At 39.8% G+C, this 22,928-nt stretch overlaps 1 protein-coding gene across 1 annotated transcript in view; it reads right to left on the bottom strand.

Moving 5' to 3' along the window:
- Positions 1–22,928, bottom strand: part of gabra5 (gamma-aminobutyric acid type A receptor subunit alpha5) — a 54,733-nt gene that overhangs the window by 10,397 nt on the left and 21,408 nt on the right. Inside the window, exon 7 of the mRNA XM_072684401.1 lies at positions 5,317–5,460. Within this exon, the coding sequence (XP_072540502.1) occupies positions 5,317–5,460 (144 nt within the window). The remainder of the gene's footprint in view (positions 1–5,316; positions 5,461–22,928) is intronic.

Genomic DNA, 22,928 nt, shown 5'->3' on the forward strand with positions numbered 1-22,928 from the left:
AGAGTGCAATCCTTCTTTGCAGCTGCATGATAAGAACAAATGGGAAATGTGTTAGAAAGTGTTGAGCTGAGGTAAGAACAGCTGAGAGCAAGCCTGCATTTATGAGCCCATCTGTAGACACATTTAAATCCAGACAGGCTCATTAGCACCAAATAGTGGTCAGTTACTGTAAGGTGCTTTCAACTGCAGTGACCACTCTTCTCTGATCATTGACTCATTTGTCCTCTGAAATGAACACTGTAGTTTAAAAACTGTAGTTATACACATTTACAGTTAACCCTTTAAATTCCTAATTTTTCATTAAGTCATTATTACATAACCTGTTATTTTCTTTGTAGTCGTCACAGTATTTTTGTTAGTAGTTATTGGTATTAGTAAATATTATTAGTAGTCTGTGAGTACCAGAAATAACCAATGGCAAAGAGCCAAAATGCACATACATAAAACATTACCCCCTTTATAAATCACATACAGGGGCTAGAAGACCCCAAAATAACATCAAAACATCTTTCTCTTTTATGCTCATGTGGTTCTTACATGGTGAAACGTAGGCTAGGTGGGCTCCAGGTGGGCTCTGGGTGGGCATGGGCCCTGAGTGGGTTTGTACACGTGTTGTTACTGGGACACAGTTGGGCTTCCAAAATGGGCTCCATCGCTACAGCCCACAATAATCTCAGATGGGGCAGTGTACAACCCAAATGAGGCCCATATTTAACCTCTCTCAGTCCCATCACTGACCCTGGTTTGACCCTGGTGGGCATCCATATGTGGGGCCAACAGGGAGCACATGGGGGAAATAAATCTGGTTCCCAGTTGGGCTAACCATACAGGCTCACGGGCATATTATCTGGACCTGCTTTTGTTTATGCGGAAATGCAAAATGTTCACAATTGTAGACCCTGCACAAGAGTACACATTTACATATTAAAATTGTATTTATTTCTTCATACAGGGAAATTTACACAGCTGCAAAAAGAAGTAAGGGAGCCATCTGGAATTATCTGGGTCTCTGTACTAGCTGCTGATAAAATATGATCTAATTCTTATCTAAATCACAAATATAGATAACTAACTCAACTTATAACACAATGTTCTTGAACATATACATGCCCATTATTATTCCTTATTGGTTTTTCCAATATTTCTTTCACATTATTTTTATATCTTACTTAATATCTTAATAAGCTAATGATATCATAATATCTTGTCAATATTTGTCAAAGGTCTGTGTATTTGTCAACTCTCTTTGTCTTAATATTTATAACAATGCAAGCACATAGTGTAAGGGATTGAAAACCTAAAAATACACACCACCCAAATCCCACACTGGCAATCAAAGAGAACTGTGTTTTGGGAATCACTGACACACACCAGAAAATCTGATGAAAAAGAGTGTCTCCGTGTTTTGTAGGCCCACTCTGATGACTGCCTCAGAGAGCTTTGTCAGACACTATAAGTACATGTATTGTGAAGTAATGGGACATCTTCTAATTCACTGTTTCTTCTGTGAATCAATGGTATTAAAATTTTCCTGTCTCTACCGTCCAGGAAAGGCTTTCTACTAGATTTTGGAGCATTGCTGTGAGGATCTGATTGTTAGTGAGGTCAGGATGGGGGATGATTTCCACCTCACCTCTTGCCCTACTCATCCCCAAAAGTATTGGATGAGCACCATCATTCCAGAGAATATAGCTCCACTGCTCCACAGCTTAAGGCCGGGGGGCTTTATACCACTCTAGCTCACACCTGGTATTAGGCATGGTGTGGATTGGTTTACGTTTATCTGCTCCAAAGAGTTCTACAGGGATTCTCTACAGGGACTAGACAAGCTGTGTGTGTGGATAGGTTTATGTTTATCTGCTCCAAAGAGTTCTACAGGGATTCTTTACAGGGACTAGACAAGCTGTGTGTGTGTGTGCATTTGCACATCTGTGTCAGCAATGGGTGCTAAATGCATTCATTAGAAGGAGTGTCCACAGGCACTACCTATTTTGACCAGAGGATCGCTAGTTCAAATTCCAGTGTATAATAATGTGGTAAAAAAATAATGATTTTGATAATAAATATACAGTATTATTATTGTATTATTCATATGTGATTGATAATAGGACAGATTTAATGAGAAGTGGTCAGATGGTGGATGAGTGTGCAGCAGGTGGGTTGAGCCTTTAGACCATGTTTGCAGCTCTCACACGTGGGCTTCACACTCCGTGCCGGGACACCGGTAAGTAAATCATTAACGGGAATAAAAGAATGAATACAGTGAGAGTGGAAAAAACATCATATATCCTGTTAACCAAGCAAAGATTGCATTCAAAGCTTTTAAAAAATCCTTTCGAGCCACAGAGTCTGATAAACTATAGAAAATCCACTGATGACTGCTGCTTTCTCCTGGCAAAATCCGATTTTTGTGTCCCACTAATCCCTTGTCACAATCTGCATCCTGCAGCTCTCCCTCTCTCTCTCTCTCTGCCTGTCTCTCATCCTCTCTCTCTTTCTAGCTCTCTCACTCTTTCTCATAGACCTACCCACCCCCGTCAGGCCAGGCCGACCAACCTCGTATGGGCAACACGCCGTCTTATCCAGTGCACTGGACAAGAGGAAGGACAAAAGGCAAAGAAAACAAGCCAGAAAGTGTAGCCAAAAGCCCGGGTAGAAGCGGCCAATAGTGACTGACCCAGAAGATCAGATGAAGGGGCCCGAGCACTGCTGAGCACAGGACGAGGGATCTTAAGGCAAACTTTGGGCCAGCGAGGCTCAGCAGAATGGCCCCAGGGGCGAGCGTGTCCTCACTGAGAGGGGTTCACAGCGTCCACCTCATTTTTCGCTTCTCCCCATGAGCACCAGGACTGTGTCCCGTTTCAGAGAAGCCTGCCTTGGATGGGACTCTTGTGAAAGGAGGTAACCATGCGGCTGTGGTGGATCTTACTGCTCAGCTTTTGGAGTGTTTACGGCGAGCTACCGTTCATAGCGGAGAACAACGCTGCTATGCTGGTCAATTGGTGAGTGGTCAGTTTTTTGCTCCTTACCCCACAAGCAGAACCCTAAAGGCTAAGGTGCTAAATCAGCCCAGAGACAGTGCTCTTCTTCAGAAGGGCATGTTTTTTTCTTTTAAAGATAACAAAAGGTCATGGGTTATTTGTACTTCTTTATCGGAGAGTGATGGAATGTTGACATTTTCGCTGGCAATGATTTCGCATCAGTTTGGCAGTTAAAACACTCTTTTCACCCTCTCTTTCTCTCAGCTCACCGGGTTTCTCAGTTTAGCTGTCATTAATGACTCTAACCATGCTGTGAGGTCTTGGTAGATCTATTCTTGACTTTGTTAAAGAGGGTTTGCACCTCAGATTAGCGCTGCTAATAGCCTTGGAACCTTGTCCCACAAGTTGGCCAAAGCTACACAGACAGCATGAGTGGGGGGGAAGGGGGGAAAGGATGGAAAAAGAAAGAAGACGACCAGGTGAGGCCATGTCCTCAGGATCTGTCAATGGTTTTACTAGGGATAGCCATGTATATTGTGGCTTAATTCTTACCGCAATATTGCCATACTGTTTGCAGTACTACTACTATAGTTGCACTCCACAAAAGTAATTTATTAACCTCTTGAGCGCCTTGGAACCATTGGTGGTCCCTGGCACTGTTTTGCATGTAGTTACCGATAAGTAATCCTTAGGGTGTAATAAAAGTCACAGAGCATATGGGGTTGAATAGTCTATTATGTGCTATAAGTATTGTGACCAGGCTCAGATGTTCAAGATGTACTATAGAATTAAGGCATTGACCTACTCCAAAATAACATCTTGATCAAAAAAATGCAGGCCTGTTTGACAGGACACATTCGGGGTTATCCAGTGTGTCTGAAACATACTGCAAGGTCAATCAGAATATATATTTCCCTGAATCCCGTGCAGTCATAGTGACTACCTCAGTATTGAGTTAACTTTGAGCTGCAGGTGCCAATAAGCAAGATAAGACAAGTGGGATCATTTTACACCCAGATTAGGAAGAGGCTGTGGCCGACACACTAATCAATGCTCAGTCCCAGGTCTTAATGCAATCATTCTCCATCCAGTGCTCCATCCAGGCCCACCAGACATTTACCAGGTGTATGTGCCTTAGCTTAGCTCCCAAAACACCTTTATCAAGTATTCAGTGTTTTTAATGGCTGGATATTAGTGTGAATGGAGAGTTGGCACACAGTACAAATGTAAACCTTCTATTTACAAATGTGGCCATAACACTGTAAACCACCCTGAAGACCAGTTTAAGGACCACTGTCTTGGTGAAAATGACAGGAGGTCCTTATATGTTCATCTACCCAGGCGGAAGAGGGGGAAGCCGGCCCCCACGCACACCCTGTAATAACCCTCGGGCTGGAGACAGCTATGATAACAGTGTATTACCACCCCTCTTTACATAACCGAATTAAGCAGATGCCGCCTGGGCCCCCTCCTCCCCGCCCCCTTTCCCACGTGTCCCAGCGTCCCGGGCCGGCTCCAGCCAATCACAGGGAGCTGACGTCACTCGGTAAAAGCACAACTGATGGGGAGGCACACGGATTAACCCTCCAGACCCAATAGCTCAGGACAGGGATAAGTGTTTTTTTTTTCCTCCCTCCCTATCTCCCTCCCTCAATCTCTCTCTCTCTCTCTCACTCATGCTCTAGAGACAGCTGGCCGTGAGTGGGAGGTGTTCTCAAATCCTCGCCATTCATTTGTCATTTCCATCCAGCTTGATTTGAAAACTCCTTTCTTTTCTCACACTATTGCACAATCAGAGCGGAGTCCTATTTTAAAGAGGCACAGTGTCCCTAACATGCAACTTCTAGGCAGAGACGAATAAAAACAAATAAAAATGCATGCAGGACCAGGAAGACCAGGGAAACCCGCAGCATAGTCATATCAACACTCCATCACTCTATTTTCTGGTTGATAACTTGGTAACTCCAGCTCATCTAATAGCCAATGGACCAACAGAAACGGCCCAACATTCCCCGGAATAAAATTCAATTACATTGACTTCCAGAACTTCCTGTACAACGTTGTTCACAATTTTCTATAAAGTTCACGACCATACATCAAAGTTGTTCCAGCAGCACCAAAAGACAACAACACAGAGACAGACTGTGCAGTCCTGTACTCACATATTATGTGTTTTCATGGTAAGATTAGATAACGTGTATGCAAAATAAGGGAGGACATGGGGTATTAGCCGGGTCATGCCACTAGTGACTGTGGAGATGATGACCAGATGCCGACATGACTGACAGCTGTGCCTGAGGGTGGAAGGTTTTTATTTATTTAATTTATTTTTTACCTCTGCTGGTGCTGATGTCCTGGGTGCCGGCTGTCTGACCAATCAGGTGGTACTGGTTCAGACGGGAGCCTTCCTCTGCCACCACCACAGACTTGGACGGGCCCTGGGTCCATTTGTAGACCACCTCTGAGATCGGATAGGCATCTGGAAGAACACACAGTGAGCTTATCAGATCCAACACGGCCCAGGAGATTGAGATATGAACTTAGCAGTAGGGATGTACAATAATATCAGTCATATTGCAAATATTTACTTGAAAAAAAAATCATATCAGCATTGTTTTCATTGTACACTGTACTCTACTGCAGCGGTTCACAAGTAACCCTCTACAAATGAACCTTGTATTCTTCAGAATAAAGGTGCTTCAAATGGTTCTTTGAGTGATGCCATAGAAGAACCATGTTTGGTTCAATAAAGAAGTGTGAAGAACCTTCAGTGAAGAACTATTTACCAATTTAAAGGTTCTTCACATTCTACAGAGAGTTCTTCACAATCCATGGAGGTCTCATATGTACAGTAGATAAACAATACTGGAATAATAATTACTTTCCACATTTCAGAATGCTGCTGCATTCTACACTCCACTATGCACAACAGGAGATTTTGTAAGAAGTGTATTTGAGCTAAGGCTGCATAATAGATGCAGTATATTTGCATGGTGATTACATTGATGCATACAGTAACTGTGATATCCCTTGCAATATATAAAAATGCACTGGTAAATAATGTGATATGATTAAATAATTTATATTTCTTACATAAAAAAGTCCATAGAACAATCAGAAGAATAATCTGACACAGGGCCCTCTTGTTTCAGCATATTTATTATATTTCTGCTTTAGTTATGTATATCAGTGGTATCCTGCTGAATGGAGTAATTACCCATGCCTCACCACAAGCATGGCTGAATATCCTGACATGTTGTGCAAATGACAAATAAACCTTGGCTTGACTTGACTTGAACTGTGATTGGTCAAGGTGCTTGCAGCACACAGCAGAATACAGTACATTGTTATTGGCTGGATGTCTCATTTCCCTTCTGCTACAGACAGCACACTCCTATACTCCTGTCTCCACTGTAAAGTCTAATATCACAAAACAATGAACACCTTTTTTTTATTTGAAAATATTGTGTTATTCAGCCCTACACTGTTAGTGTTAGCTGGCATGAATGGACCTCTGTGCCACACGTTGTGATTAAACACCTGTGTTACAGCCTGCAGGTTGCATCCTGAGTGATTTGCGTGAAGAATTACATTTTCTTATCAGATCAAGGTTGTAGTCCTGCATCTGTCAGCGGCAGAGAAATATTAGCCTTCTTTAAAAGCAGCAGGCACCCTTGCCCAGCTACGCCAAGTCAAGCATTAGTGATAATAAATTTAATCAGCATCCGTGTTGTATAATGAGATCAGAGTTTCAGGAGAAACAAAAAATGCCATTGGAAAACACCTGCCTGTCTGATTAACACAATACCATTCACAGAGGCACCTCATTAGGAACCTTAAAGAGTAGTATCAACACAGCAGTTCTAATAAGCAGCCAAGGAGTTGGGAGTGTAGGCGTCTATGTACTGTACATAACAGATTGCTTTTATTCCATCCAGTTGTTTGTTGTAACGGAGAATACCATCTAATTGCACAGACGCTCAATTCTCTCGGGGTGATTTCCTTGAAATAAATAAGAGTGTTCAGCACTGTTTTCGTGAAGCATAATCTATAGATAGAACAAGTCCCTAGCGTACACACTGGTCGATTTGGCTGCAACACCCGTCTCTTTATAGAGCTCTCTTTTTCTCCCTTATCTCTTGCTCCAATCCCCCAACGCACTCCATCATGGCATCCAATCTCTAAGCGATCCATTAATCCTGCCACTCTCATGACGGATGTCTCCAGCGCAATTAAGATTGACTCCAGCCATCCAGACTGTGGGATTATTTGGCTTCGACGCTCCGCACTCACACACACTCGCGCACACTCCTCTCTAGGACAGTCAGACAGACGCACATCATGTGATCTGCTCTCTGCTGCAAAAGACCACACCTTATACTCACTGTTGTGTGTATAGAATGCTGTAGAAAAGAAAACAGCAATAGCCTTGCAATGTTAATAGACAATACCCTAATGTTAAAGATTGTATGCTACCTATTTCATGACTACTTTTGTCTAGTGGGCATGAAATGTGTGCAGAATATAAAAGAAAGACAATAAGAATAAAAGCCAAAACAACAATATACTCGTACACAGCTTGTGCCCAGAGTGCTTTTAGCCACTGCATCAAAGCCTTCTTTAGTTGCTCCATAATATCTTAATAAAGGCTAAGATTAAACAAGACAAGCAACTTTACATAATTACCTAATCACATTAAATTATAATGAAATTATCTGAACTGAACTTAATTACATCTTCAAACATAAGCACAGCACCAAAGTAAAGTCTGCTAGGATGATTGGCACTTCTCCACTTCTCCTTTTTCATTTTTACTCCTATTTTGGCTCTTATTGTATAAACAAGTACATTATGTAGGTAGCATTACGGTGAGCAGCTTGCGAAAGCCTTGCCATTCTTGAGTAACCTCACACTGCTCAGTGTAAAAGGCCAGAAAAGGACACGTCCTGCCCTCGTCTGCTAATACAGCTTTAAGTCAGGCCAGGTTACACAGCTAAGAATGAGCTCATGAAGTGATGCGCTTCGGCCGTCGCTCTGAGGTAACACATCATCTACTGGTTCTGTGTACCAGTCATTCATTAGTCCATAGGCCACCAATGACTTCTGCCCGTTATTAAAAATGCAAAAAGAGGTCCATCGGAATTTGGAAGGAAGCCAAGTTAAATTACCATATGTTATATAAGATCATCACACGTTTTGTTCCTTCTTAAAACGTCACCAGTTGGAGATCTAAAGTTTTCAATTAGTAGATTTCAGTGTAATTAAAGTGTTAAGAGTGGAATTTGCACATCCAAGATACAATGATTCACTGTCTAGTAATGAGTAGATGGAAAAATGTGTTTTATTATAATGTATGTGTAAAAATATTATAATAAAACACGATAATCCTATTGGTTGCAAATGGATAGGCTAAACATGCGTTTGAAAGAAAACCAATTCTTCATATACTGGAACACAATGGGTGTTTGTCCTTTATTTATGCACAATAAAATATATTTAGAAAAGCAGTGTGATGCCCGCCTTTAGGCACACAGACAATTACATTTCTAAACAAATCTGTTTGAATAGTTTGACAAACAAAGATTGTCAAGAAGAACAAAGGCATCATGTTCCTGCGCTGAGCACATTCAACATATAATAAACTTCAGCTGTCAATAAATCCTAATCAGTGACATCTAAATGGATGAAAACGAGGACTTGTGGAACAAGGATGTGGGAATATGAGTACTAGCATGTGGCTACAGATGGAAAGGCTTTGTATAAAGTTTCTTCTGCCTAAACTTGATGCAACATTAGCCACTTTTATCTCTGCCATGGGGCCTCGGGAGTCATTTTCATGTATTATGATCATCACACTTCCCCAAATGCACATTTGTGGTTGTGTTTTTGGTCATTTTTTTGTACCCAGCTCTCAGCAAAGCAGCCTCTATCCTAGTTTTTCAAGATAACAGCCTCTTTGTTCTTCGCATCGGAATACTTTGAAATAGCCAAAGAAGGCTACACTATGGGAACTGTGTGCTCCTTGATGAGTGCTGCTGTAATGTACCGAGATGATATAGCTTTCCTTTTGACAAAATATATGATAAGTATCATGTGTTCTCTCTGCTAGTTTGCTCCCAGCTGTGCTGTAGCAGATATGAGAATGTATATATAGCAAAATAGCACTCGTATAAGTTAGCTGTGTTGTGTTTGTTGTCTAATCTTTAAAACACTGCTCTGGAAGATGTATGCAGGCTGTAGCTTGTGACGTGACTGATTGGTTGTTATAGTGGGATGATAAGATGTTGTTGTTGTAGTGGGATAGAAAAAGGTTCTCTATGAGACGTATACAGAAAGATGGAGTATGCATGGATAACAACACACCGAGATAGCGTCACTAAAGATCATAATCTTCCTTTGCTAAAGCAGGCCAGACTTGTTTGCTATAAAGTCTGTTCACAACTGCTGTGCTGTTTAATGATAAAAGCATACTTTAGTTCCCTTGAATCCTTGGAATACAAAGAAGGGACACACGTCAGTGAAGCACTCCAGTAATGGGCAAAATTTGATGCTTTACTAACCAAAAAAACAAGGCAATGAATTAATATATGCAGATAAGCCAAAACATTAAGACCTAATATGCCTGTATGATCATGTGCGTGCCACCTAAACAGCTAACTCTGCAACACCTATTAAGGCACCCTTTGGTATGTGGCACCAGGCAACATTATGTAGCATTTTTTGCCACTCTGGGCTCTGCATACTGCTAACTACACTATGTAGTTTTGGTGAAGTGGGCAAGACAATGCTTGTGAGAACTGTGTAACGACACAACGAGTCATATTTGTGTAAACTTCTGGAATATTGCTCTACTGCAGCAGTCCACAAGCGTCTTCTGCTTTCAAGGTCTGTGTTCTGTATCTCTCAGCTTGTAAAATGCATGAGTGCCACAAGGAGGGAGCCTTAAAGCGCAGTATATCTTTAATATAGTGAATTACACTCTCCACCCGTAGGGGGAGCTCAAGAGCAAAAAAATACAAGTTCTCTCATAATGCTGTTTTAACTCCTGTCAGTTGTGCATTGGATCTGCTACAGATTATTACTCCAGCTACGCATAAGGGAAAGCAGTACTGTATGTTGCAATGCTGATCAGGAGCACCCTACAAGCCTTGTCAAATAATTCATAGTAGAGCTGTGCAATAACACGATATTTTATCATATTGTGATAAATTTGTTATCGTAACAATATACTTTTCTAAGCATATCGAGGAGACTGTTAGTGCTTAATAAACACTGAACAACTGCAGGTTTCATTACTAACAGTGTAATTGGACTGGTTTAATTAGATGAAGAGCAGCAGATGTTGAATAACAATCACTGTATTCAGTACGGGAGAGTATCTGAATAGTAGAAGAAATCTGTTGCTGCTGATGTGTCTGTGTTTACATGTATTGTGATTAATATCGTGTAACATGAAAAAAGTCTTTAAATGTTGTGATATAGTATTTTTACCATATCGCCCAGCCCTAATTCATAGTAATATATTAATATGACATATAAGTATCAACTACCTATATATTGATTCACATACTAAAAATAAAATAACTCATTTTATTATTTAACTAAAAAATTTAATAACTCAAACAAATCTATCCATTCTACTGCTGTTTGCTGTTCACAGTGTGCACAGCTGCCTTTGAAATGATGTCTAATTAGTCATAGCCATTGTCATCTGAACTCAATGACCACATCTACAGTTCTATTTATAGAGCACTTTGAAAAGCATATGTATCTTATTCTCTCATGATCCTGGATGATTAATCCAACCTGCAGTGGTGAAGGGGGAATGTGACAGGTGCCCCTTACATTTGTGAGAGTGAGAAAAGACAGGCTTTAATGGCAGAGGTTTTGCTAATCAGCAGGGTATAACTGACAGCTTTTGGGGGATGGGGGGCGTGAGCTGTTTTGAGTTGAATATGAATGAAGAATATAAGGAAGATGAAAGCTGTGCTAAACCTTTTATCCCCCTAAAATGAAGGCTTATCACTTAGTTAATCATCTCAGTGCTTGGTAACCACTACAAACTTATAGACTGTGTAGTTATCAGAGTAAAGTAAAGTAAAGTAAATTGTGGACCTCCATTTAGACTATTATTAACATTATGTAGCATGTTCACCTTAAAACAGCTTCACACCCATTTTGGCATCTCTATCGCTCATGAAAACCTGAAGTCCTGTAATATTTCTTTACCATGTCTATTAGGGGTGGCTCAAAGCGTGAATTACACATTTCGACTGTAGGGGGAGTCCAGGGGCAAAAATACAAATTATTGTAAACTGCTGCTTTAGGGAGGAGTATGCTGTATTAAGACCAATGCACAACACCACTGCCCAAATCACATCACTTTTGTGCCTAGATCTCAAAAAAACGACTGAACTGGAATCTTTAAAGAGAAACAGGGTCAGGGTGAGCACAGAAGATAATCCTTCCTTCAGGTCAGGAGTCGTGGCTTGAGGTCCATTAAAGCAGCTTATCATTAAGACAGGGTCACCATCGAGTCCCAACATGTTCTTATACACTTACACACACAAGGCAAAGGACCAAAAACACCTTCCGCCAGATCATTCTTCTTCTTGATTACAGTTATACAAAAGATGGAAAGGAGACTACTAATTTTGAGGCATGCAGATATGTGTCAAAGGGCCAATATCTGCGTTTCTGTACATGTTTATGACAGGGTGCCATGTGTTAACTGTGTGTAGGGCTCAAAAGAGGACAGTAATGTTTACTTAATTATGAGTGTGGGTTTGTCTGTGATAGAATATTCATTTATTGCATATTTATGAGCACACTGTGCAACAGTAGCACAAAGGATATCCTCTTAAAGCAGCATTATGTGAGAACTGGTATTTTTTGCTCCTGGGCTCCCCCAACAGGTTGGGTGTGTAATTCACTTTTTCACTACTGTCATAGATTCAAATTCTGATTTGATCTCAAACACTGTACTGAAAACCATAGGTGCCTGAGCAATGGAGTAAGTGGAGTGTGTGCACTCTCACTATTACTAGTGCTTATAAGTCTATAGGCTTTTTATTCAGATGAAACACTGTTTGTTTGTTTGTTTGTTTTCTTTTTTTCGGTCTTCACTTTTCCAATGGACTGAGATTCAATGGGCTTCAATTATTAGTTGTTTTTTCTGCTCAGTTCCAACCAGAAGAATTTATTATTACATTAAAAGTTACATTTTTCATCTCAAACAATTATTTAATTTTTTTTATATTTTGCTTTTTTATGTTGTATTTATGTCCTAAATAAATAAATAAATAGTCAAGCATTTCCTCAGAACATAAAATATTTTTCTAATAACTTATTTATCAAACTTATTTTTACATTTTATTCATCAAATAAGGACCACACCTGGGTTTATTCCTGTGTTTATATTTAACACTTCTATGCTTATATTTAACACATTCCAGTAAAGAACATTTGCCAGTTGCCTATCATTCCTCTCTCTCTCTCTCTGACTCTCTCTCTCTCTCTGGCAGATAACAGAGGTGTGACAGAAACTCCTAGTGCTCTGGCCTTTAAAAATAACTCCATTAGATCACTCGGTGCTGGTTAACACCCACACACTGCCGTGTCCTTAAAGCCTATACCTTTTAACACAGGATTACAGAGCTGAAACAGGCTCCTGCCATTTCTAGTGGCTCTCCCACTGCACTGACACACAGCAGCCAGCTTTAACTAGTTCAGCTCAGCAGCCGGGGAAACAGGTGGGCTACCGGAGATGAAGCTGGATTATATTTGGAAAGATGGATTTTTTTTGGTTAGTACATGGTTCCGTTTTGTTTTGTTTTTTTGTTGTTTTTTTTACTTTCAAATGCAATTTAGGCTTGTGTGTGTGTGTTGAAACAAATCTTTCTCTCTCAGTTCTTTACATTGTGTCAAAGGTTTCTGATTAATGGACCAATAGGAACACTTCAAAATGACTTGTTCCTGTCACTGACTTCCACAGATTTTTTTTCCCCTGTAAAGTTGAAATTTGGAGATACAAGATTTTGTGTAACAGCAACAAAAAAAAAAAAGAAAAAAAAAGAAAAAAAGAAAAGAAAAAGGCTTTATACCCCTCTAGCCCACACCTGGCATTAGGCATGATGCCAATATGTTCATGTTCCAGAGAGTCCTATTAATAAATTAATATAGGTGTGTGTATATACATATATATACAGAATGCCATATAAATGATACTTTTGTGACTTTTTAATTGTATGTTTTAAATTGTGTGTTTAAAAAGCTAAAAATGACATTATATATTCTTATCACTATAACATCAAAATGTTAGTAGCTATCTGCTCCATTCTTTGTACTTCCGTAAAGGTTTTATGCTAGAGCTTGACACATTGCTCTGTGGATTTGGTATTGATGTTCACTAGTTTTGGACAGAATTACAAATACCACTTAACACATTCAAAAGGATCTGGAGCTTCATCAGGTCCACTGCTCCACAGAACATTGCTGGGGGCTTGCCATCGCATGGCATTGGGCTTGAAAACTTTATTCTCTTGTGTGGATTTTTAAAGTAAGTACTTTAAAGTAGTTTAATTCACATATTAGAAGAGTCTGGATACTTATAGTGTACAACATACAGAGACACAGGTGGGAACACTAATGAACAGGCGAGGCTAGGAATGACAAAAAAAAAAATGAGCCATGTGCTTGCGAGCACATGGTGAGGCCAAACAGAGATACAGGCGTGACACATACACATACACACATTGAGAGATTGGTTAAAATATTATGACTACATCGCTAATCTTACACTGTAAAACAAGCCCTATAGAAAAGGTACTGCTGAGGTTTACTCATGATACAAATCCCTCCTGGGGGTAAAATATAGCCAGGAATATGATTCAGGGCAGGGACTACTGCTCCCTCATCCCTCTATAAGCTGTGATTTATATAATCTTTTGACAGAAATCAAAGACGGCAAACCATTACATGTCCCAAGGCTGTACTGCAGTAAGAGAAGGATTATCTATACACCGATGGTAAATATAGGATATGAGCCTCAAAATACCTATCATAAAACCATACAGCCAACTGTCTGAGGTCAGCCCCAAACCCTCAACCTGTTAAAAGCACATTTGGAAGCTGGCCAGCACAAAAAAGGAAAAAAAAGAAACTACAGTGAGGAGTATGTAGTTTTCTTTTAAGAAATAAGACAAGGTCACCTCATACAAGCCGTGGAGAGGCAGGCTGGATAGAGCCAGACTTTGTGTCAAATTTAGGCAGGCCAAAAACAGAACCCAGTGGCAGTGAAATGTAGAAGGCAGAGCAAAAGCAAGCAGACAAAACATGAAGGAAATCTATGAAACTAAACTGGCAAGGCAGAGCCCTTAATACAAATTTGGTGAGGCTAAAATACCACTGGGAAGTAAGGTAAACACACACATGGCTAAAGGAAGCAGTTATAGGCTTCACACTGTTTTTTAGCCATGGGGCCAGTCGAGACATTCTGAGTTTCTTGGACAATAAAAATAATCTTAGATGTAAAATGCAATGCAACATACACCATATGGACAAAAGTATTGGGACATCTGCTTTTTCATTGTTTCTTCTGGAATCAGGGGCATTAGTGACCAGACTATTTGCAAGGTCAGGATGTTTGATGATCGCCACCCCACCTCACCACCAGTACACAGTTCCACTGCTCTACAGCAAAATGCTGGGGGTCTTTATATCCCTCTATCCCATGCCCAGCTTTAGGCATGGTGCCAATAGGCTCATGTTTATGTGTCCCAGAGAGGACTATTCTATGTCTCTACAGGGACTAGACAAGCTATGTTTGTGTGCATTTGCAGATCAGTGCCAGCGATGAATGCATTCTGAATGCTGAATGCCTTCATTAGAAGAGGTGTCTACTAACACATGTGAATTTAAGATCTCTTGACATAATGAAATATTTTAGATTCTAATGGTATAGTAACTGCATTAAGGGTATAGTAACTGTATTACATGTATAGTAACTGCATTAAGGGTATAGTAACTGTATTAAGGATATAGTAACTGCATTAATGGTATAGTAACTGCATTAGGGGTATAGTAACTGCATTAATGGTATAGTAACTGCATTTGGGGTATAGTAACTGCATTAATGGTATAGTAACTGCATTAAGGGTATAGTACCTGCATTTGGGGTATAGTAACTGCATTAAGGGTATAGTAACTGCATTACGTGCACCGTAACTGCATTACGTGCACCGTAACTGCATTAATGGTATAGTAACTGCATTAATGGTACAGTAACTGCATTAAGGGTATAGTAACTGCATTAAAGGTATAGTAACTGTATTAATGGTATAGTAACTGCATTAAGGGTATAGTAACTGCATTAAGGGTACAGTAACTGCATTAATGGTATAGTAACTGCATTAAGGGTATAGTAACTGCATTAAGGGTACAGTAACTGCATTAATGGTATAGTAACTGCATTAAATGTATAGTAACTGCATTAGGGGTATAGTAACTGCATTAATGGTATAGTAACTGCATTAGGGGTATAGTAACTGCATTAATGGTATAGTAACTGCATTAAGGGTTTAGTAACTTCGCATTATCCTCATTATACTTATACACTTGTACAGCACAAACATTATTTCTCTTCACATATCCCAGCTTGGAAAACCAAGGTTACCCAAACCTTGGAACCCCTGGAGCACAGAGGGTTACGAGCCTTGCTCAAGGGCCCGACAGTGGCAGCTTACCAAATCCCAAATCAAACCACAATCCTGTAATCAAAACCCTGCTCTAACCACTGACCCCTTACTACCCAGTGTCATCGTTTAACAGGATGGTAAAACTTGGCTACACAAATATTTATTATAATTGTTTTATTTTGATCAATTTGATTAGATCTTTACTTCTGTAATTTTGGAATTATTTATGCTAGGGATTTATGCTTATTTATGATTTTTCCCGATCAGGGTATTTTGAACCCCAATCCGATCCGAGTCTCCAAATGCTCTGTGATACTGATCTGATCTTTGTGTCTGTATAATAATACAGCCCCAAAGTGGCTGCATTAAGCTGTGCTGTTGAATAATACTGCAGTAAAATTACTTTAGTAATGACGTTTTAGTAACAGTTTCTGTAGTGAGACATTCTGGATTGATTTATTTACTTTAATCGAGGCTTTTCTTAAAATGACTGTTTTATAGTGGGTTTCATTTCTTATAATCCAGTCTGACTCTCCTCCCTGACTATTTAGCTCCCAGCTCCTTTAAAACACTTAAATCAAATCAAATCACTGCATGTGTGTTTGTTTGTGTAGTGTTGCGTACTATAGACTAATATCTATAGTTGTTGTAGTTGCTAATTACTGATTTCTTTAGCATGTGTGTATTAGCAATAGCGTTAGCCACTGGTTTCTGAATGCGCTGTTCAGTACTGGTTTGAAATCGAGAAAAAGAATGCAGTTCTTTCACCAGTAAAACACTGCAGAATCTCACTAGAGTAACTGGCTTGGCATTGGCGCTCTGAACACAGTGGTTAAAACAGACTCAGAACTGGATTAGGATTAAAATAGCAGAGACACGATTTATTAAAATATGCCTGGATTGCCCCAGTCCGATACAGTGGACAAAACCCTAATTTATGCTTGAAAATATGTGTTTTACATTAAGAAATGTTTTTCATAGCCTTTCTTTTTAAAATAGTAGTTTTGTTTAGCTGGTATATCTTGTAACTGGTATATCTTGTATCATTTTACCTATCAATAGAATTTACACCTCATTATCCAATAACAATATTAAGAAAGGAATGCAGGCAATTATTGTATCTCAATATCAGTTAAACTTAATCAAGTAATTAAGTTGCTGGGTACCTGACTTTGCCTGACTTGACGATTATATATGTATTATTTATGTTTTATCCTATAACATATTTTAACATATTTTATATTGAGGAACTGTCTTATTCCACTTGCAGATAATTTAAATTGCTTCAAGCTATATTTCTAGTTGCACTGAATACACTTCGTTGAACTTTAGTTCCTAACATATGATATCTGATATTAAATGTCTGCCCTTATCACATAGTATCCACACCCAGGACTAAGTTTAATTGGGTTTGCAGGAGGATGTGGTCTCCTCTGACATAGGTCTTCCCCTTTATAAAACTGCCATTCCCCCTTTCTGTTCCCTTCGGATTAATGTCAACATCTTTTGTATTAGGTCACATAGATTTATTAGATTTACAAATAGCTTATACTTTCTTCAATACAAACAACTGCTCAGTCTAATCATGGTATACAACATGCATTTTCCTGCGCAGCTACTGTTCTTAAACCCCCTCCCATCCCTTGTTTTCTACACCATTGGTCCCACCAATCTGAGAGACTGACAGCTGCATGCTTTCACTGCATGCATCTTCCTAACTATTAGCCATTTGTCACTGGCTAGTGCTTCAAAACGATCTAATTGCTTTATCTGACCACAGAACTACAGGACTGCCCTAACCTAATGGACACATCACAAAGGAAAAGAAAGTGACCCCTTTCAGCCCAGTTCTCCCCTCCTGGACTGCAGACACTTGCATTCCCTACAGGCTGTAAGCCACAGATGGCAAACATGACAGCAGAGAATTAAGCCCAGTCTATATGATATTGCAATATTTTCACTGTGCACCAACCATGAGCCCCCTACTGTGTGTCTTGTACCCTGAAGTGAGACTGCTGAATGAAGTTTATGCAACTGGACAGGCAGATGGTACTTTGTTGACATGATAAGGGTCCTTGTGATGGAACAGTGTTGGAAGGCATCAAAGAAAACTAAAAAAAGACCACCATTAAAAGTCACCCTCGTTGGTGCGCAGGACCTTTATGTACAAAGTGACCGGCTTGTGGCTTGTTTCTCAGATGATGTGTTAGAGCTACTAGGCCTGCCATGGTATTAAGCCATCTGTCGTAGTTTGGACTACACAGGAAAGCCTGCAGATCGAGGAAGAGAGAGAGAGAGAGAGAATCTGTATTTTCAGCTTCAGCACCTGGGAAGCTACTGACTGCTGGAGGTTTGTGGAACACCACAGCAGGACAGCAGATACATCAAACCAGAACAAGACGTGCAGGAGCGGAATGCCAGATGGGGAGCAGACAGAAGTAGAGAAAGAATGAGAGATGGTTCTATTAAGGGTGTAATTGAAATATACAGTGATAAAACAAATTTGAATCAGTGAATACTCAGTATATGAGTATTTATGCATAGTCTATCCATTTTCACAGGTAATTGCATGGTAATTGCAGGGGTTGTGAGTTGTGAGTACAACTGTGTTCTCTCCGGGTGGGTAGATGGTGCACTCTCCCCCCATCACTCTAAAAGCGATGGTGGCCAGCACTGGATCTCTGATGTGGTGGAGCTGGGGACCCGGCGCTTTCTTCCGAGCATGCCGGCTCCCCAGCATTGTCGCATCAGCTGCATTTCTAAAAGAGTTGGTGGCTGGCTTTGCATACAGTCCTTACCCTACTAGTGAAGGTGGCTGTAGTAAAGGCCTGGCGAAGCATCTCTATGGAAGAAATGTCTGCCCAGATACTGAGTCAGGGAGCAGGATTTGTGTTTCCATTAAGAGAAGCACACATGTGCAAGACATGAGCAACAGTTTTCTATGCATAGTTAAGTATCAATATAAAAAAGCTAACCATATTAGCATCATGGATCCGATACAGCACCGTTACAGCATGAGAAAAGTGCCAGCTCCTTTCGGCAGAGATGACTGTCAAACTAGGCGTCTGCTGCTGTTATTCAACCAGCCAAACAAAAGCTGTTGAATTCAGACAGCTTTTATGTAAGCCATTATATAACAGGGTACAATGCTTCAAGTAAACACTTTTGTTGACTGATTTAAAAGTTAAATCACTAATCAAATACTTCTAGTGTCATCTCTGCTTAGAGAGACTGCACCTGGTAATGGACCACTGGAATTCTCAGGAGTGAATAAGCTTTTTCCAGCAGTAATTTAGAAGTTTTTAAAAATGCACATGCTTCGTGAGCACAAGGCCTGCGACAACATCAACACACAGGATTAAACCCATGGGAAAAGGCTATAATAAATAAAATATCAACCATGGGGAAATTAAATATCAGACGAGGTTCGTTTCCGTACTTTTTCATTAAAGGGAAAATTAAGAAACGTAAAGAAATTATTCATCACGGCTCAGGTGCCATATTGCAGACGTCAACTAAAAGAGGCCATAAAAAGCCCTCAGCTCGTGTGCTGGATAATTTATAAACATTTATTAACAATGTACTATATATTCATGAAACTTTTACTCAGTCCTTATCAAACATTTAACTGCGCACTACCTTATAAGTTGCCATGAGGGCAAGGATTGTTTTTAGAGCCATTAACATGTTTACAAGCTGGTAAAGTAGTAGCAATCAAACCTGATGAAAACTACTTAGAGAGAGCTGGCTAATTCATTTATGATGTAATTTCTCTGTAATTTACTCTATACAGTGTATTGATGTAACAGCACTGTCTCTTGGAAATGTGAACAAACTCCATTACTTTTAATTCAAGGTAATGTATCAAGATTGTATTCTAAAAGGCCATTAAGGGCATTTGTGGTGCAAAATGATATTGTGTATTTATATAGATTAAGGATACACTTTTTATTTATTATTATTATTTTTAAACTATACTGAGTAGTAAAATTCTAATTTCTACAACTTGAATGCAGAAAGAAAGAGTGCTTAACACAGGCTTTAGATGGAGGATGCTTCCATCTAATAGCAGAACTCTGTGGACAGTGCAGTTGGATGAACCTATTTGACCTCATATGCACATGTGACCTTTAGTACAGCCAGTGGATTACAAAAGGAGCTGCAGCCGGTGGCACTGCTGCCATGTACACAGCATATAAAACCTAAAATGGGCTGAGTGAGTGAATAAGTTTTTAGTAGGCCACACTAAACAAGTACCTTTTATGTAATATGCAGTATAGACATACACTATATGTCCAGGAGGATGGAAATACCTTTTATTATTAGTTCAGTTGAATTAGGTGCTTTATAGCTTATAAATAACTGCTGTCCTGCAAAAAAAAAACTATTGACATTATTTTTACATAATGCAAATCTGGCTGTTGTTCTTTACACTGGATCAGACTTTAAAAGTAAAAAAAGGAGTAAATATTTTTACACTGACCTCCATTGAAAGTTAGGAAATTTTATTTCTTCTTCTGTAAAGTTGACATTTTGGTGATACATGGTTTTTGCATGGCAGTGACAATATTCTCTACAGAAAAACACTGGCAATGGAATAGAAAGTGCTCAGTGTAAGGTCACCATGCTAAATGCCAAGCATTGGCTAGACAGGTATAAAGCCCATTACACTGTGGAGAAGTGGAACTGCATTGAATTCCTCTTGGAATTGAGTTTAGATCAGAATTTAGTTTCTAGAACTAATCATCCATCATCAGTATCTGACCTCACTAATGCTTATGTGGATGAATGCAATACAATGCCAACAGCAATCTGGAGTAAAGCTTTTCCAGGATAGTAGAGACTGTTACTGGAGCAAAAAAAACAAACAAAAAACAAAAAAAACCACTCATGATTAATACCCTTGATGAAACGTTAGATGAGCAGATGTCTTCAGTTAGCATGCTTTATTCATGTGCACATTGCAATCATTTAAATTCAATGCTGTTTTTTTAGCGCACAGTAAATTTTATGTTTATATATATATATATATATAGAGAGAGAGAGAGAGAGAGAGAGGTGCAAAGCCAAATCTCAGTGAAGTGTAAAAATTGGCTGAGAGTGTTTTAAGAATTAATAGCAAAAATAACTGAGAAGCTTTGGACCACCCACAGAGTTAAACTCTAGCAGACCTCTTCAATTATTCAATGTACTGCTGGAGCTCTTCCAAACGTCTTGGACAACTATCTATGTGATGAACTTATGCAAATGTTACATATTCCAGTCTCTGAAAGCGCCGACGCATCGCTATGCTGAGAATGAACACTTTTGTACTTGAGGAGTGCATTTTGACCCTGGTTAAAAGCACAGTTAGGCTGTTGGCAGACGAGTTGCAGCAAAGGGGAACCCTCCACTGTTAGTCTAAGGCTTTCTCTTTTTTCTCTCTCTCTCTCTCTCTCTCTCTCCTTACTCTGTGTCTGTCACTCTCTCTGTGTCTGTATCTGGCATCCCTCCATTCACTGTGAGCCCAGACTAACTCCTAAGATGCAGCCAATCCATTTGGCGCTGCTCAAAACTTCAAATAGAGCTGTGCAAGACAGGTCATCCCTGCTTCATCACACATTGCATTTGTGTGTGTTTGCTGGGAGCAGGAGGCACTCCTAATCCAGCCCTGAAGTGACCCACTCTACAGAGCTTGCAGGTGATAATCTTAATCCAGCTCCCGAACGGGTGGCAACGTGATAAGATTCAGCTGCGCCGAGTGAAGGCTCAAGTGGACGTTCTGTTACGTTCTTTAATGCAGTAGAGAACAGGATTGCGCAGGTGTGATACTGTGTATTTATGCCGCAGTATGCTTTAAGGCCGGGAGGGCTTAGAGCTCTGTGAAAAGAGACTTTCATAAAATGGTGCTAAACAGGAGCTTTCCCTCTGAACCAACAAGTCAAGCAATCTGTCATAACGTTCTTGATTGAGTGCGATTCCAAAATCACACCCTATAAAATCATGACTATAAATAATGTAAACTCTGCAAATGGTAGGAGGTATACTCTGCAAATGATGCTTTCAAAGTGCATTAGCCATGGACACAAAGCATACCTCTAAAGGGATTATCATCTAATCATCCTATGTACGTTTAGTACAACAGTGGTGTTTGGTCAGAACAGGCATCAAACCTCTGTCTCTGAGGGGTGTGATGGTGTTAGCTTTTCACCCTGATATGTGGTTCTGCCCACTACAAAGTTAAGCTTCTTGCTAGAGGAATTATAAACCTTTGAACACTCATAACTGGCTCATAACAATTTGCTGCTATGAAAATTGTCAAGTGTATCCACTGTCTAATAGGTCTCTGTAATGAACTTCCATCAGTTATCAGTCACTACCTGTGTTAGTTGGTTAGAATTGTTAGCTGCAGCTGAGCAGTATTATATATTTCTCTAAAAGTTCCCCCAAAGCTTTACTTTACTGAGCTCTCTATGTGGTACAGATTTATTACATTTGTTACATGAAGTCTGTCACTACAACAGTTCACAGCTTTTACAGACTTGCAGATGAATGTCCAGAGGACCATTGCTAATTCTCTAATAATATCTTTCTTTTGGATAAGCATGTCCAATGCTAATTCCTTTTAGCATGTTTCTTTTTGTGGCGTTTTTTAACAGCACAGCCATACACTGCCATGTTTTTCTAGCTGAGCAGAGATAGGGATGAAATAATAGGGCGTTGAAGAGATGGGGGTGGAGTAATGGGGCTTTGAGGAGATGAGGGTGGAGTAACGGGGTGTTGAGGAGATGGAGGTTGAGTAGTAGGTCATTGAGGAGATGGGGTAGAGAAATGAGGTGCTGAGAAGTGTCTTATACAGACCACTAGAAGATCAGTTGCTGGTACAAACGCTGCATTTCAGACATGTTTTCTCAGGCATTATCTGCCATTGCTAAATTAGTTATTTTATTAGGTTGCACATATTTAGCAGTTTTAAGTAGTAAGAAAATGGAAAGTACTTTAAGTAATGCTCCTTTAAAAATGTGGATATGAAAATCGTGTGTGAGGTGTTGACACATTAGACTGTAGCCACCTACGCTCAGTTAGTTATTAATTAACCTAAGGGTTCGTTAACCTTAACAGCACTTTGTGCAGCATGCCGTGCCATGCTTTGTTAGTTTGTTCATTTAGAAATACAAGGCATGTTATTTCTAATAACACATGCAAGTTTTTTTGGGGGGGGGGGGGGGGGGGGGGATTGGGGAAACAGAACTTTTGGTCAAGTAGCAAATCC

The sequence above is a fragment of the Salminus brasiliensis genome, chromosome 7, assembly GCF_030463535.1.
Source record: "Salminus brasiliensis chromosome 7, fSalBra1.hap2, whole genome shotgun sequence".
Taxonomy (NCBI): Eukaryota; Metazoa; Chordata; class Actinopteri; order Characiformes; family Bryconidae; genus Salminus; species Salminus brasiliensis.